We start from the raw sequence: 17,406 nt of genomic DNA on the forward strand, positions 1-17,406 counted from the left end.
GGCCAGTCGACTCATGAGGAGTCGACTGAAGGACTAGTGAATTCCAGCCTTGCCCTCTCAGGCCCCGAGGATACTCCCAATGTCAAAGAAGAGCCCTGGAGAGGGACCTCTTCCGTGAGGAACAAGAAGTTTGCTTCCAACCTCTGGAGCTTTTTGCATTTTTGTGGGAAGATCCATTAGAACTATCCCTCTAAAGGGACATACCTTCTAGAATGAGATACCGCGGGGGTTGAAATCACGGTGGTGGTGGGGGGCGACTGTGAGGTGCAGCAAGGATTGAAGCCTGGGGACCTTTCAAGATGCAGGTTTTTAGGCGGGTGGAAGAGGCCGAAAGCTTCTAGCAGTCTATTTCGGGGCAGGGCAGCGGAGCGGTATCCTAACAGCATTATCTCTCCTTGATAGTCCAGATCAGATTTAGAAATACATAAGGATTTTCTAACTAGCTTTAATATGATCCCAAGATAAGAAGTAATATAAATTTTAGGGTTCCTGACTCCAGGTGGGGGGCCTCGGAGGCCAGGGTAGGGCATTAAAAAGGAAGAGAGGGGGTTCTCCGGGGGAGGGGGGGGGGGGGCACGAGGGCGAGTGGGTGGGGAAGGGTGGCGGGTACTGGGTGGGGTGCAGTGGGAGAAAATAAAAAGGATATGTCCAATTCGTCTAAACAGGCCCCATAGAAAATCTATGTTTCGCTAACAGAGACATGGTACAACCTATACGCGATCAATTATCACTTTTGAGGGTTCTGTCATGGAATTTAAATGGGTTAAGAGCAAAATATAGGATGGAGAGGATATTTCAAATATCTGAGAGATAGCCCAGAACAAGTTCTCATCCTCCAGGAGACACTTCTAACTGAGAGCGAGATGAGGAATTTGTGTAAATCAAGAAGCTGGATCCAGGATATAATTTGCACTACGCAACAATTAACAACAAAGGGGGTGGCCATAGTTATTAAAAGAAATTCTGCCATCTTGTTAGAAAGCAGCAAGGTAGATAAGATGGGGAGATAGGCCATAGCTAAGATCAAATGCAGTGCGCATACATTCACAGTAGCAGGATACTATGGTCCTAATTTGGATGACCCAGCCCCCCTCAGGGGTCTACTCTCTGAGCTACTAAATTTCCAAGACCCTTTAATTCTGGCCGTTGATTTTAATTTGGTCCTAATCCCAGCTAAGGATAGGTCACTAAAGAGCAGAGCAACAAAATGATATCTACGCTTAAAAATGCCATGAGGCTGTTAGGATGGCTTGATGTAAGGAGAGACAGAATGGGGAACAGGAGAGGGTATACTTTTCATAACAAAAAGTATGGCCATAGGTCTAGATTAGATTTCTTCCTAGTCAGTCTGGACCTGAAAGATATAAAACATCTTGGGGGACACCTTTCTGATCATTCGGCAGTAACCCTAGCTCTAAAAGTCCCAGCCAAACCGACTAATAGGAGATGGACCCTAGATCGCGCCATTCTATTAGAAAAAGATGTGATCGAGCAACTAATTACAGAAACAGAAAATTTATTTTCAACTAATATGGACAGTGCCTCAATAGAAATTGTGTGGGACACTTATAAAGCCTTCCTGAGAATGCATATTGTCAATCCAAATTGCCAGACAGAAAAAGCATAGAGCCGATGTAGAGAAGATAGAGGTTAAAATTCAGAAGATACAGCAAAGGCTCATCCCCCATGGTAATAATCCACCGGCTGGAGATGCTCTGGCAGACTTACAATCTCTCAGATCAGAAAGGGCAGGGGTGATAGACTCAAGGCTAAGATAGAGGTGGCAAGCTAGCAAGCTCGCCCATTTCGAGTACAGGGAAGGCTGTGGGAAGCTTTTAGCCTGGAAGACTAAACAAGAGCTAGCTAAAGGAAACATCAAAGAAGTAAAATGTGACATCTCCGGGAACTTACTCAAGGGCCCCACAGAGATCAAAGAGGCTTTCCAAAAATACTTCGAAAAGGTATACAGAGAGGATCTAAATCCTCAAGAGGAGGCAAAGGTCTGGCTGATCAATATGCCCCGAATAAAATCAGCGAGGAGGAGTCCTATAATCTCAATAGCCCGATAACAACAAGCGAGATTAAGAAAGCATTAGAGGCAGGAAAAACTGGTAAAGCGCCAGGACCGGACGGCTTACCAGTAGAACTGTATAAATCTATGATGGAGGTTCTTATCCCCATTATGGAAACGTTATTTTCTCATATCTTCGAAAAGGGCAGGAATATGCTGCATTTTTGGAACAAAGCCACTGTGGCTTTGATCCTTAAACCATCAAAGCCACCTCGTCACTGTGATTCATATAGACCAATCTCCCTGCTTAATCTTGACTATAAGATCTTTGCCAAGATTTTAGCAGAGAGGTTAAATGGAGTCATACGTGGCCTGTTGCATGGGGATCAAAAAGGCTTCGTCCAGGGGAGGGGGATTTGAGATCTTACATATAATTTGATTGGAGCTATAGATCTAGCGACACTCCGTACTTCTGGCCATTATCACGTTGGATGCCACAAAGGCGTTCGATCGAGTTAATTAAGCCTATCTAATGCACGTATTGAGACTGTGTAACCTGGGGGAAAGTTTTGTAGGGCTGTTTGTTCGATCTATCCAACCCCCATAGCCAGAATTTTAGTGAATGGGAACCTGTCTCCTCCAGTTTAAGTTCGGAGGGGAACAAGGCAGGGGTGTCCGTTATCACCATTGTTTTTTAATTTGTACATTGGGCCCCTAGCCGAAAAGATCAGAAGACATGTAGGAATACTGCCCTTCAAGTATAAAACCTGGGAAAAAAAGGTGGCTCTATACGCTGACGATATGATGGTGTATACCTCAGACCTAGATACAGCAATCCCAATCATATATAATGAAGCACAACAGTTCCGCTGGGTATCTAGTTATGAGATTAACGCATCCAAGATGGAGTGCATGGCCTGGAATTTTAATTAGAATACCCACGCAATAAAAAGGGAGATGAAATATTTGGGCATTATGACCACGCAGAGTATTGAGAACATTACAGACACCAATCTCTACAAGATTAGCAAAGAAATCTGAAATTCCCTAACGAGCTGGGCTTATCTATCTTTGACATTAATCGGTAGAGTCAATTTAGTAAAAATGATGATCTTATCAAAACTTACTTTCCTATTCCAAAACATTCCCCTAGCATTTAAGGAAGAGGGTCTAAAAAAACTTCAGGCAAAAATAAATAGCTTCATATGAGCTTATAGGATTTCTTGGAAAAAACTATGCAGAAAGAATAATATGGGTGGGTTGTGTTTGCCGAACCTAGTTTTTTATGCATGGACATTCCTAATGAGGGCGGGAAAAATGCTCATGAGTAAACCGGACAGCTCGGACATCGGGAGAATGTTTAAAGAAATGTTGCTAGATTTAAAAGGAGGAGACCAAGGTTTACATAAAAATTCAGAGATCCGAGATTCTTCAAAAAGTACGCCTAAAGTCCCTATATGGGCTAGCCTCCACATGGCTTAAGATCAGAAAAGTATTGAGAATCAGCTACTATAGCGTTATGGCACCTATTTGGAATGCCCCATGCTCGCCCGAATGGACCAAGGACTCACTGGTAACCCCTTTAAAAACAGCCAGGATATTATATTGGGCACAACTTGTACCAGAGGGATCCCTGCTTTCGTGGGAAAACCTGAGGAGCATTACAGACAATGAAATATCCAAATTTAAATACTTACAAATAAAGAGCTGGAGTCAGGCGGTTGGTACAACTGTTGGTCTCGCTAATGAACATGAGACGACCCTGAAGAAGAGAATCGGGAAAAATAAAGATGTGGCAAGCTTAATATTGGCTTCTGGTAGACGGCGATTTCAATCTTCCATCAGAGCTGTGGGGGGAGAGCTTGCCGGGATCCAGCACGGAAGAAATATGGCAAGTATCCTATAACCTTTTATATTCCACATTTGTGAAAGGTCCTACTCCGTATTGTTCGAAATGCCATCAGGAAAAAGCGGATGATGAGCATATGTTTTTAAGCTGCCCAATGTTACATCACTTATGGGTTTCTGTAACTAGAGGTATGGAAGCCATGTTTGGTTTTGACATTCGGGTGAGCATAATCCTGGTATTCTTTGGGGTCTTTCCAAATTATGAATTATTATCTCTAGAGGAAAATAAGTTTCTATTTAATCTTACTTGCATGGAATGAAATTTGTATCAAAAATACATCTGACATTTTTTTAGATTGGTTAACTACTATTGAATATACGATGAAGATAGAAAGGGCCGCACCGAAAAAGAAAAGTAAGAAAAAGGATTTCTGGTTGGCTTGTGTGGATTGGCTCGATACTTGCAATACCAGGGGTAATATAGTCCAATGATTATGCCTCTACACTAGGATACGCTACCCCTCTGGTTTGTTCTGTGGGCTACCCAGAGAGAGGAACAGAACCGTCCGAATATGGGAATGAGAGGTTCTCTGTAAAGTGCATCCATCTAGATACAGAGCACTCATGTCAGTGCCAATCAAGTTGGGGGTCGCAGAGAAACCTAAATGGCTCTGGGTACATCTAATGGCGAATGACTACAAAAAAAAAAAAGAAAAGAGATATTTTACCTAATTGCTGTCAAAATCTAAGAAATTAGTAGGGAGACTGCAAAAGCTCTGGATCAAGTCAATGACCTGCAGAAAACCAGGAACTGACGGCCGTGCACCTAACATACCCTGGGGACGTCATATCCAGAAACATTTAAAACTTGAGCTGTGTGGCACCATCCAGTAGTGCTGGATAGTCCCTGCTGGGGTGCGGATGCTTTACGAACTAGTCTGAAGCCTTTGAGGAGTATTCATAAGGCAAGGTACCTGTAGGAAGATGTATCCATCAGAAATTAATATTTACCAACTCCTCAACTGAAAATTGTCGCACATTTATGTTATTTGGTGTCTTATTACTACTGCTTAACTTGTAAAAAGGATAAATGCAGATAATGTTCTTCAGAGAACCTGGTTGCTGGGTGATCCTGATCAGGTTTCTAAAACTCCAAGGCTGCCTACACTTAATTCCACCGCATGCATCGCACTTCAACCACTCTACAAATTAATTCTCCTTATTTCACTCTTGCGGGTTTTCCACCCCAGCTTTTCTCCTTTGTCACGGTTTTCCTATCATTCTCTTGCTACTTCTTTTTCTTTTGCAGGATTTCTCTCTGTAGCTCTGCATCAAAGCCTTATAATGACAAAAAAGTCCAATCCACAAAAACAAATGCTATTGTACACCAGCTGCAATCACTTGCACAAAGTAAGCACACAAGGAGGTGTGTGTACTGAAGACAAAAGTGTCCATTTGGCTGATCTTTAAAAAAAGGTCATTCCAGACTTGGGTTCTGGCTAATAGTCAAGAACGACAAAATTTCCAAGTACAAACCACATGATAAAGCCCTGGACATATTCACCTTGCTCCTTTTTTTCAAGTAATTAGGTGAAGCAGGTATCTATTGTAGTACCTTTCTCCTGCATGTACTTTTCAGCAGATATATATTGTGCCTTTCTTCTTTATGTACTTGCAGCAAGCTAGCGTAGGTCCCGACTGTCCAGTTCAAAAATAATTTTGTTGTCAAAAACTCTTTACCGTAGATTTTAATTCTCAGTTTCTTATATTACACACAGAATCTCAGACTCAGTTCCAATCCATAATTTTCTGATGCAGGGATACAACAGACCACTGTTGAAAGAGGATGGAGGGGGGCAGGTTGTTGAGCGATAGCAAGAAAGAGGCTATCTTTCCTTCAAGGATGGATCTGACATTGTTTTTAGGAGAATTCTGATTCAGTTGTGCTCGTTTCTCCTATTTTTACTAAATAAGCATGGCTATATTAGTGTGGATGAGGAAAGGGGGAGGGCTGTTGATGGGGGTTTGATGGGCGATAGCAACAAAGAGGCTGTGTTTTCTCCTAGCAAGGATATTACATTGTTTTGAAGAGAATTCTTGCTTAATAGTGCTTGTGTTTCCTATTGTTACTAAATTAGTATAGCTAAAATAGTATGGACAAACTGGCTTATCAAGTAATTATTAGTAATATTTACTAGTTAACCAGGTCCCCTACACATGCACAGAGCTTAAAACCTGCGCCTCCATCATTCGAGATATCACCAAGCTCACCCACACCTTTGTTTCTCAACGCCACGATTAAGCAAATGGGATTCATAATCTTAATAATAAAAAAAGACACCTGTTAACCTTAATGCTTAAAAAATTATGCAAGAAATCGCAAGGATCAAAAGATAGGCTGTACATGAACAATCTACACCTCACTGCCACTAGCATACAGTGAAGACAACACCCATACATACCTGAATTGCAGGCACCAGAGTGAAGTAGCCAATTAGTATGATGCCAAGCTCTGTGGCCATATTCTTCATAATGGACCAGCTCTCATTGCTAAGACCTAGAAGACAGAAGGAGAAAATGTATATCAAGTGTAAAAAAGGAAAAAAGCTGTTACTCAAAGAACTATTAACTGCAACCAACTAGTGCAAGGATGCCCACATATTTCCAAGAGGCCCTGTTCCATGCCATGCGGTCAGTCTAACCACTAGCTAGGTAAATTCATTTTATGTACAGTTATCTTTTGAGGATATCCTGTGCTGCCCTGCTTCTGGATGTAAAATGTGCATTCCCCGACAGAAGTGGGAGGAATGCTTTTAACCTAGTCTGATAGCTTGAACCTACTGCTAATTTATGTGGCATACCTGATGCTGAGGGGCCGAGGTGCTTTGGACAGTCATCTCGCAGTTGTGAGCTCTGCAACCCATAGGACACAAATCAGAGGTCGTGATAACCTCTGGAAGGGAGTCTAGAAAAGGCCTGCCAAGTAACAGATTGTTGCTGTTCCACCTGAGAATGCTCGGCCCTGGTTGTTACCAACACCAGGTCCTCCCAATGCCCTTCTGCTTATGCTCACTGCCATGCAAGGCATTCCTGCAGATGAGCACATGTACATCCTGATGTACTGTAAAACTGTTGTGCAAGAAGCTATCATGTCTAACAGTTTCATGACAGTTTTACCAGTAATTGGATGGGGTGTCTGGAAAAAAAAAGAAGGAGCTGTTGAAATGCCATCAGCCTCTGGTCATTGGGCTATACACTGCCTATCACTGCATTTAGGATGGATCCGAGAAAGGGCTGAACCTTCGACAGATGGAGAAGTGCTTTTATCACACTGATGGCGAAATCTACACTGTGAAGTAGGCACACTGCTTTTCAAGTGTACTAAGCATCGTCGTTTGCCACTACTCTTGATCAGCCAGTTGTCTAGATATGGAAATAAGTGTATGACGTTTCTGTGCAGGGGAGCTGCTACCACCACTAGGCACTCTTTACACACCGCTGGAGCTCCAGAGACTCTGAAGGGAGACACATTAAACTAGTACTGTCATCCACTTACCATAAATCAATGATACTGCAATGCACCAGGTGGACTGAGGTAATGAAGTATGAGTCATTCAGATCCAATGCTGATGTGAAGTCCCCTTGTTGTAGTAGTGGAATATCATCTTGTAGAGTGACCATATGCTAGTGTTAAGAGAGGATGAACCTGTTCAACGGCCAGAGGTCGAGGACTGGCTGTAGAGATTTGTCCTTTTTGGGATTAAAAAGATCAGGGAATACACCCCCTTGCCGTGTTGATGTGCAGGTACTGGTTCTATCGAACCCTTTTGTAAAGGCACCTTAACCTCTTCCTCTAAAGGTGAAGGTAGTCTGAACACAGTATGTGATGGCTGGGTAAGATTTTGGTAGGAGCTGAGTGAAATTCAGGGCAGTATATTTACTGTACAATGGAGTGTAACCACTGATCTGGGATTCTGTTTTCCCACTGAACCAGGAAGTGCCTCAGTCTTCCCCAGAGAGAGGTGATTTGGTCAGGGGGAAGAGAGAAGGAATCATTGCTTTGCATTGGTGAAGCCCCATAGGGTACCATCTCTGCCTATGCACACCAATTTCCCCTACAGCCCCTCTCTGGTAAGTCTTAGGTTGAGTATTGGGGGTCCTGAAAGGGCAGTTATTAGTGATGATATTGAGATCTCTGACCTGAGCCCGCCAGTTTAGCACTTCCATTGCTTTGGTGCTACTGAAAGGCAGATGTGGTCAGGAGGACTGTAAGGTACCCATGGATTTGTCGATGTTAGGTGTCTTTTTAAAGTTTTTTGAGCAATTGGTTAACCTAGGTGTTATAATTTTGTATTTTCCCCTTTAGGTATCCCCCTTATCAAATTATATGTACAGATTATTTTGGTACAGGTTTCAAATATAAATGCACATTTATAATTATGCATTGCAATTCTCTATGGATTGAATGTTCAATTTTCCAGTGATTGTTCTTTTATTAATGAACAAAGTTTTATAGAAGCTAATAACTTCACTGTGTTTATTGTTTTTAAACATCAGGCAACGTTTCAAGGTATGAATTTATGAGAAAGGTTGCCAGGGACTTTCGGCTAATTGTTTGTTCTGAAAATGTTCCATAATGTTCACAAACAATATAAGAAAATTTGCTACTTAACTGTAACTGCAGTGCTTCAGTTTTGGTATCTTTCATAGATTCACATGCTTAAATCATTCCTGGTCATCGGTGGGGGAGTCCCACGGTACCATAGTTAAGCAGTCTGTAATTGTATCATAGGCTATAATGGCAATGCAAAGTCGGTTTATTAGCCTATCAATGTCCTTTTTAAAAAAGGACCAAACTTTAACTATAACCAATCAGGTGATAGCACCCTCTAGAACAATCCAAACAGAGGCTGAGTCCCTCAGATTTTTTAACTCAAGAGGTAATAAATAATCCCGATATGTGAGGGGAGCCTCTATGGGAGGAGGATGGGTCGCATGTGAATCTATGAAAGATACCAATACTGGAGAACTGCAGTTACAGGTAAGTAACTCATTTTCTTCTCCATTATTGGTTGTTTCATAGATTCACATGCCTGAATCAGAACAGCAAACAGTTTTGTAGGTAAATATATGTAAATATTTAAAAATACCCTTGAGGATAGGCGCTAACAGTTTAGTACATATCCATAAACACATAAATGTATATATGTATATCTATAGAATGTATCTATGCATGCTTGCATGTTGGCTGGTGGAAGGAACAGGTTCTTAAAAAAGACCCTCAGGAGATGTATGCACAACATATAATGTACTGGCTTTGTTATATTGACGACGTTTTTATTGTGTGAAAAGGTGATGAGGGGAGTGCCAGGCAGTTCATCAGTGCAATTAATACTAACACTGCCAACCTCAACTTCACATCTCGTATGAGTAGATCCAACATTGAATTTTTAGATGTGAAAATTTACATCAATAAGGGGAAGTTAGAGACAACTTTATTTAGGAAGATGACAGCAGGCAATGCCACACAGCACGCTAGCAGTGCGCGCCCGAAGCACCTCATTAGGAGTATCCCGTATGGGGAAATCCTAAGACTGAAGCGCATTTGTAGTACACAATTAGAATTTGAGAACTGCACACAAGAGGCACTTGCTCGGCTCAAGAATAGAGGTTACAGTGAAAAAATATTGAAGGAGGCAGTCAGCAATGCAAAAGAAGGGCTAAGGGCAACACTGTTACCGCAATTGGAAGAATCAGTAGAACCCTCACCTGTAGCTGAAGGTCCCAGTTTGATAACCACATACAGCCAGCAGGACAGAAAAATAAAGTCCATAATAAGAAAGAATTGGCCTATTGTTCTCACCGATAATGTCCTAAGAACTAGACTTCCCACATTTCCCAATATTACTTTTAGGAAATCTCAATCTATGGGGTCTAAACTAGTCAAGAACAGCCCAGAATTAGGCCCCTCTGGTACATGGCTTAAACCCAGACAGGGTTTTTTCAAATGCTCATCATGCCGAGCATGCAAATTTGGAGTTAATATGACTCATTTCTCTACTCCATTTTGCCAAGAAAAGACTGTCATAAGGGGTAGCTACAACTGCAGAACAGAGTACGCAGTGTATGTTCTGACATGCACCTGTGGCTTGAGATACGTTGGGAATACCAATCTGCAGGTGCATGTCAGAATCCAACAACATCTAAGGGAAATCGTTAACAACCATCCTTCATACCCTGTGGCAAGGCATTTCAAAAGCATGCATAACAACGATGTAAACTGTTTAAAAGTTGTGATTGATGCCATTCCCATCCTCTGAAGAGGGGGGAATAGAGAACGACTGTTGAGGCAATTAGAAACACGCATGATACTTGAATTTAATAGCAAAGTACCAAACGGGCTCAATAACACTGAGGACATGCATAATTTTTTGTAAAACTCATTTTATAAAAATTGATACCGCACCCATGAGAAGTAGAACTGTGGATGCAGGAGCAGGGTCTTGATTTTGATTATGATATGATGATTATTAGTTTCTTATCCGCTGCCACCCAGATGTAAATACTGTTTTAACATCCCAGATATTATTAGAGTTAAGGTTTTAGCAATAGCGCTAGCTCTTTTTTGATTAGAAATTTATTTACAGAGCATTTGGTACTTTAATTGAGCAATTTTGCACAAATTGAGGATGCTGCTAGGCACAGAAGCACTTTAGACGAGTGAAAAAAACAGCATAGATATTTATTGATTATGAATAGCATCAAAAAAAGAAAAAATTACCTTTTTAGCACCGACTAATCAAGTATATTATTCCCATGTGGCCATTAAACTATTGAGTATGGGGCTAGGACAACAGCATTTAGGCTGAAATAGGATATCACAGAGAATACAACAGTAACATAGAGGTTATAGAAACCAGCATTTGTGCTGTAATAAGTATAACCATGTTTAAATATGAAATAGGAGTGTATGGACCTTCGAAAGTAAATGACTATGTACAAAAGAATATCATATTATGATGATGATTTGCACACAGGATTGGTCCATTGGAATCTGAAGACCAAAAACGAAAAATAATCTGTGTACTTGTCTTTCTCCATATAATAAAATATATGTATATATGTATTTATGTCACAATATGCACATATTTATTTATTATGCATATTTATCTATTTATTTATATCCATGCATTACCTAGATATTGATGATTTTTACGATGTACCGACACTTGAAAACATTTTTTGTATTTTTTTATCACATGTGATGATACGAACAGCAGATGGTGCTTTTTGTAAATCTAAACTCATAGTGTTTCTTTTATGTTAATTATCACGTTGACAATAGGGGATGTGCACAATTCATTTAAAAAAGTATGGCGGACTGCGTTCCATGTGTGATCAAGGGCACTTGATGCTCCAAACGCGTCATCGGAGGAGTGAGGAAGAATAAAGAATAACTTGCCATTCTTTCAGGGTGTCCGTTACTCTCTTTTCGCCGAGAGGAGGTTCTGAGGGTTGTGATATATATATATATATATGCAATGTGGAAACGTGGGAGAGCATTTACACATTCATGCAGCACTACTGCCTAGAATCAGCGCAGAGAAGTGATGCAGCTGTAGGGCAGGCAGTTTTGCGTCATCTATTCTAATGAGGTGATCCTCTGTAAATATAACAAATATGTATTTATTAATGTATGTCACGATTATTTACTTTAAGATGCATACTGCTGTACCTTAATGAGAGAGTCTGGAAGAGACCAACAGCTGATCAGAGTTTCTGAACTGCTTGATACGATGGAGATAAAATTTTAAACCACGTTTAATTTCCAAGAGGTGGAGAGACCCTTCAGTTGGAGATTCCGGATTTGGAAAGAAAGTGCGCAGCATGTACAAGTTACTTACCTTCGGTAACAATGTATCTGATAGAGACGATTCTAGCCGCAGATTCCTTAATGTAGAATTATCCCCAGGCGTGAGACTGGACCCGGAAAACTTTCTTTGCCCCAGCATCTCTGCGCGCCGGGGGGCGGTACCAAGCGACTCCGCCCTGACGTCGTCCGCGCGCGTGACGTCAGCGAGGTCACATAAGCCCCACCCCGGCGCGCTGACATTAGTTTTCTTCGGAGAACTTTTCCACGCCACAACGCGGAGCCATCACAAACAAAACTGTGGAGAGTATGGGAACAGTGTGCGAAAAAATCTGTGAAACAGAAAAGAGAGAAACGAAAGGCGAGGAACAGCACCAGTTGGAAAAGTTCCAAGCACTAAGGTACAAAAAGGGCATAGCGGTGAAAGCCATAGCAGTGAAAGAGCAGAGCACCGCTCCGAGGAACACCCTTGCAAGCCAAGGCGACATCCTCCCAGGAGGCAGAAAGCATGTGAAAAACGCCAAAGCAGAAGAGCGAGAGACTGCAATCACAATCCACAACAGTGAAGTGCAACAAGCCTGGAACAGAGGAATAACAGCTATTCACCCCCAGACGACACCATCAAGGAGGGTCTTATCCCCTGATAGGAGCGAAAAGGCCGAGGTACAGGCAAAAAAAAAACAACGTAGAGGACTGCAAAGGAATCAGAAACCCCAAACAAGTAAAGGGAGAAGAGTAAAAGTAGGCCCCTACACTGGAGAGAAAACCAGGGTGGAGGGATGCAGAAGCACACATGAACCAACCGACCACCTATCATAAAAGAAGGGGGAGAACAATCAAGCAGAACGAAGCATCCTGTCCGGGAGGAAGCGAAACGGACAGCCACAGAAAACAAGCCACCCGGAGGGAGGCGAGTGCAGAAAACCAAATTGAAGGACCTCGCAGAATGGGAAGGAAGGGCGGGCCATGAGGGAATCTGCGGCTAGAATCGTCTCTACCAGATTGAATATGTTACTTACCAGTATGCATCTGTTCTTGGCATGTAGGGCTGCTGACATTCATATCTGTGCATAGATCGCCGCCTAGTGTTGGGTCCGGATGTTTGCACGTTGTTGTCCTGGAAGAGTCTTCGAAGTATCCTGGGATAGGTGACTCCTCCCCTGGACTACAGTGCGCATGGGCATCCTCTCCATCCTCAGATTGTTTTTCGCCATTGTGGCAGTGATGGAGTAGATACAGAAAGTGATGACCATGCTTTACAGTAATTCTGAGAGCTGCAGCTGCTACAGGCGCCGGGGAGGAGGGAGGGCGATATGAATGTCAGCAGCCCTACATGCCAAGAACAGATGCATACTGGTAAGTAGCATATTCAGTTCGAGGCATGTGGGCTGCTGAATTCATATCTGTGCATAGAATATATAGCAGTGCCCTCTTATTAGCGGCGGCTACCAGTGCCAGCTGCAGCGGTCTGAAAAAGAGTTTTGAGAACAGCCTGTCCTACAGCTGCCTGCTGTTTTGATTGCACATCTACACAATAGTGTTTGGTAAATGTATGTGTAGTGGACCAGGTGGCTGCTCTACATATATCATGCAAAGGAATGTTTCCTAGGAAAGCCATGGAGGCCCCTAACTTACGTGTTGAGTGGGCTCGTGGGGGAATCGTTAAAGTGCGTTTAGCCTTTTGATAGCAAATTTGAATACATTTAACGATCCATCTGGCTATACCTGCTTTGGAGATAGCGTTACCTTTGTGGTGTGGGGCAAAGGCAACGAAAAGTTGTTTTGTTTTCCTAAAGGGTTTGGTCCTGTCGATATAATACATGAGGGCCCTTTTTACATCTAGTGTATGGAGTGCCCTTTCTGCGACAGTCTGTGGGTTTTGAAAGAAAACAGGCAGTTCAATAGTTTGATTTATGTGGAACTGCGATACCACCGTGGGCATGAATTTGGGGTTGGTACGTAGTACGACCCTGTTGGCGTGAACCTGTATAAATGGCTCTTGGACGGTTAGTGCCTGGAGTTCACTAACTCTTCGTAAAGAAGTTATTGCTACTAGGAAAGCTACTTTCCAGGTAAGGAATTGAATCTCGCATGAGTGTAGAGGTTCAAAGGGTGGACCCATCAGGCGTGTGAGGACCAAGTTGAGGTTCCACATTGGGGCTGGTGGGTGGCTAGGTGGAATGACTCGTTTGAGTCCTTCCAAGAATGCTTTGATGGCAGGCACTCTGAATAGAGAGAGGTGCTGCCTGGTTTGTAGATAGGCTGATATTGCGGTCAAATGGACACGTATAGAGGTGTACGCCAGATTGCATCGGTATAGGTGTAATAGGTAACAAATAATGTTTTGGATGGATGCGTCTAGCGGGTTAATGTTATTATTATTGCAATAAATGACGAACCTTTTCCATTTGGCTGCATAGCAAGCTCTGGTAGTGGGTCTCCTGGCCTCCTTAATGATGTCCATACAGTCAGGTGGCAGGTTTAGGTAGCCAAACTCTAGGACTTCAGGAGCCAGATTGCCAGGTTCAGCTGTTGCGGATCTGGGTGCTGAATCTCTCCATGGTTCTGCGTCAAATGCTCGGGTTTGACCCGCAGCCTTTGATGCGGCACCACGGAAAGTTCGAGAAAGGTGGTGTACCATGGCTGGCGTGCCCACGTTGGAGCAACCAGGACGAGTGTCAGTGAGTGTTGTCTGAGTTTGCGTGCCACCAGCGGTATCAGTGGTGCTGGGGGAAAAGCGTACGCAAATCTGCCGGACCAGTTCATCCATATTGCATTGCCCTGCGGATGTGGGAACCTGGCGGCAAAGCTTTGGCATTTTGCGTTTTCGCTTGTGGCGAATAGGTCTATTTCCGGATGACCCCACTGCTGGAAGTACGGTTGGAGTACTGATGGGTGTAACTCCCACTCGTGCATCTGGTGGCTGTGTCTGCTGAGCAGATCCGCCATCTGGTTGTCCTTGCCGGGGAGGTGATCTGCCATGAGGAACATGTTCCTCTGAATGGCCCACTTCCACATGCTCTGAGCCAGATGAGACAACTGTGGAGAGTGTGTTCCTCCCTGCTTCTGTATGTAGTACATGGCAGTCATGTTGTCCGTTCGGATCAACACGACTTTGTTGCACAAGTGTACTTTGAATGCTTTCATAGCCAGGAAAATTGCCATCAGCTCTAGAAGGTTGATGTGCATCTTCTTTTGTTGTTGTGTCCATAGTCCCTGCACTGTGTAATGGAGTACATGAGCTCCCCATCCCTGGAGAGACGCGTCCGCTGTCAGTATTATCTGTGGGACAGGCTCTTGGAACGGTCGGCCCTTGCAAAGGTTTTGTGGATTCCACCAATGCAGAGAGTTGTATGCCCGACCGCTCACCAACACTAGGTCTTTCAACTGTCCTTGAGCCTGATTCCACTGACGTGCTAAGCACTCCTGAAGCGGGCGCATATGTAGTCTCGCGTGTGGGACTATGAAAATGCAGGAGGCCATCATGCCTATCAACTGCATGAACACTCGCGCGGGAAGGGAGTGTTGTGGTTTGAACCCCAGACTGTGAAGAAGGTGAATGGTGCGGGACATGTGGCTGGCACATTGCTGGGCTGACTTCGCTTGAACGAGCCAGTCGTCCAGGTAAGGGTAGACGTGTATGTGCTGTCTCCGTAGATGTGCCGCCACAGTAGCTAGGCACTTTGTGAACACCCTGGGTGCTGTTGTCACGCCGAAGGGAAGGACTTTGAATTGGTAGTGCTGCCCTTGAACAGTGAACCTGAGGTATTTCTTGTGTGAGGGGTGAATGGGTATGTAGAAATACGCATCCTTGAGGTCCAGTGTGGCCAGAAAGTCTCCCTGCTTGAGCAGCGGGAGGACTTGCTGTAGAGTGAGCATGTGAAAATGCTCGGAAAGAATGTACTGGTTCAGGGGTCTCAGGTCTAATATAGGTCTGAGTGACCCGTCCTTTTTCGGTATTAAAAAGTACAGGGAGTACACTCCCGTACCTTGTTCGTGGACGGGTACGACCTCTATTGCGCCTTTTAGTAACATACTTTGCACCTCCTGCTGTAAGAGCGTTAAGTGCTCTGAGGACATAGGACGGTTTTTTGGAGGTATTGTGGGTGGAGTCGAGGTTAATTCTAGACAGTAACCGTATTTGACAATCTCTTTGACCCACCTGTCCGTGGTGATGGAGTTCCACGTGGACAGGAACCTTTGTAGCCTTCCCCCGACAGGTGTTATGTGGTCGGGAGGAAGGGAGAGGGCGTCACTGCTTGTTCTTGGGGGAGGACCTGGTGTTGCCGTAGCCGCGTCCTCTGCCCTTTGTGCTGGAGCCACGATAACCACCCCGGGTGTTTTTATCGTAGGTGCTTTGTGTGTTGCCCTTGTTGTATGTTTGCTGTGACCCCTGTCCTCTACCTGCTCCTCTATTTCCGGGGCGACGAAAGGAGCCGCTCCAAAAGGACTGCGTTTGTAGGGCCCCCATGAACTTTGCAGTGTCTGTGTCCTTTTTTATTTTCTCTAGGGTGGTGTCAACCTCCGGTCCGAATAAGTAGTCGGGGTTGACAGGTTGGTTGAGGATGTTATTTTTTACCTCCGGTTTGAATCCGGAGATTCGCAACCAGGCGTGTCGTCGCAACATGACACTAGTGTTTATGGCTCTGGCAGCTGTATCTGCGGCATCCAGTGCACACTTAATGGATGCATTTGTGAGCAGTTGTCCCTCCCTGATGAGGATCTCTGCACCTTCTTTGTATTGGTCAGGGAGATGTTGGAGTAGTTGTTCTAGTGTATCGTAGTGCGCTCGATCGTAGCGAGCGAGGAGCGCCTGAGTGTTGGCAATGCGCCATATGTTAGCTGCCTGGGCGGCAACCCGTTTGCCGGAGGTCTCTAGCACCTTGGACTCTTTGTCCGGGGGAGGAGCATCACCTGTTGTTTGCGAGTGTGCCCTCTTGCGAGCATTCGCAACTACAATGGAGTCCAGAGGTAACTGGCCTCTAATGTAAGTAGGGTCCCCAGGCGCCGATCTGTACTTCTTGTCGATCCTGGGGTTTATCACTCTTGCCCTAGTGGGTTCCTTGAAGATGTCCTTTGCTGGTTTGAGGACACCCTTCAACATGGGCAGAGTCTTTACATGTCGTTCTGAGGATGCGAAAGTATCCATAAGAAAGTCGTCCTCGACGGTGTCAGAGTGAAGTTGCACCCCATGATTGGCTGCAGCACGTTCAATTAGAGCGTTGAACGCGGCAGTGTCCTCTGTGGGAGATGTTTTTGCTCCATAGAGTTGCGGGTCCTGTGCATCCAGAGGTGCACCTGAGTCTACAGGGTCATCCCAAGCTTGATCAGGGTCCTGTTGGCCTTCAAGGTCCATGTCTCCGGGGTAGGGGACTTGGTCACTCATGTAGTCCTCCAAAGCCTCCGTGTCGGAGAGTGTGGGAGAGAAGGACTGTGGATCCCTGTAGGGGGAATGGAGAGGTTCATAAAGAACTGGTTCTGAAGCCACTGGCAGCTTTCTTTTAAGCGGGATCCGGAAGGAGTCCAAAGCTGGCTCCGAAGTTATTCTCCGTTTGTGGATTAGCATCCTGCCGGTGTCGGCGTTGATGAGATGTGATGGAGACGTCTCCGCAGGAGAGCGTTCGGCAGGAGTAATCGTGGTGTGGGTGACCCGTGTCCTGATTTGGAATAGTTTTGG

At 44.3% G+C, this 17,406-nt stretch overlaps 1 protein-coding gene across 3 annotated transcripts in view; it reads right to left on the reverse strand.

Moving 5' to 3' along the window:
* Window positions 1-17,406, reverse strand: part of SCAP (SREBF chaperone) — a 654,188-nt gene that overhangs the window by 284,760 nt on the left and 352,022 nt on the right. For all 3 annotated transcript variants that reach the window (XM_085628619.1, XM_085628621.1, XM_085628620.1), the window contains exon 10: window positions 6,322-6,416. In XM_085628619.1, the coding sequence (XP_085484745.1) occupies window positions 6,322-6,416 (95 nt within the window). The remainder of the gene's footprint in view (window positions 1-6,321; window positions 6,417-17,406) is intronic.

The sequence above is a fragment of the Triturus cristatus genome, chromosome 10 (assembly GCF_964204655.1).
Source record: "Triturus cristatus chromosome 10, aTriCri1.1, whole genome shotgun sequence".
In the NCBI taxonomy this organism is placed as follows: Eukaryota; Metazoa; Chordata; class Amphibia; order Caudata; family Salamandridae; genus Triturus; species Triturus cristatus.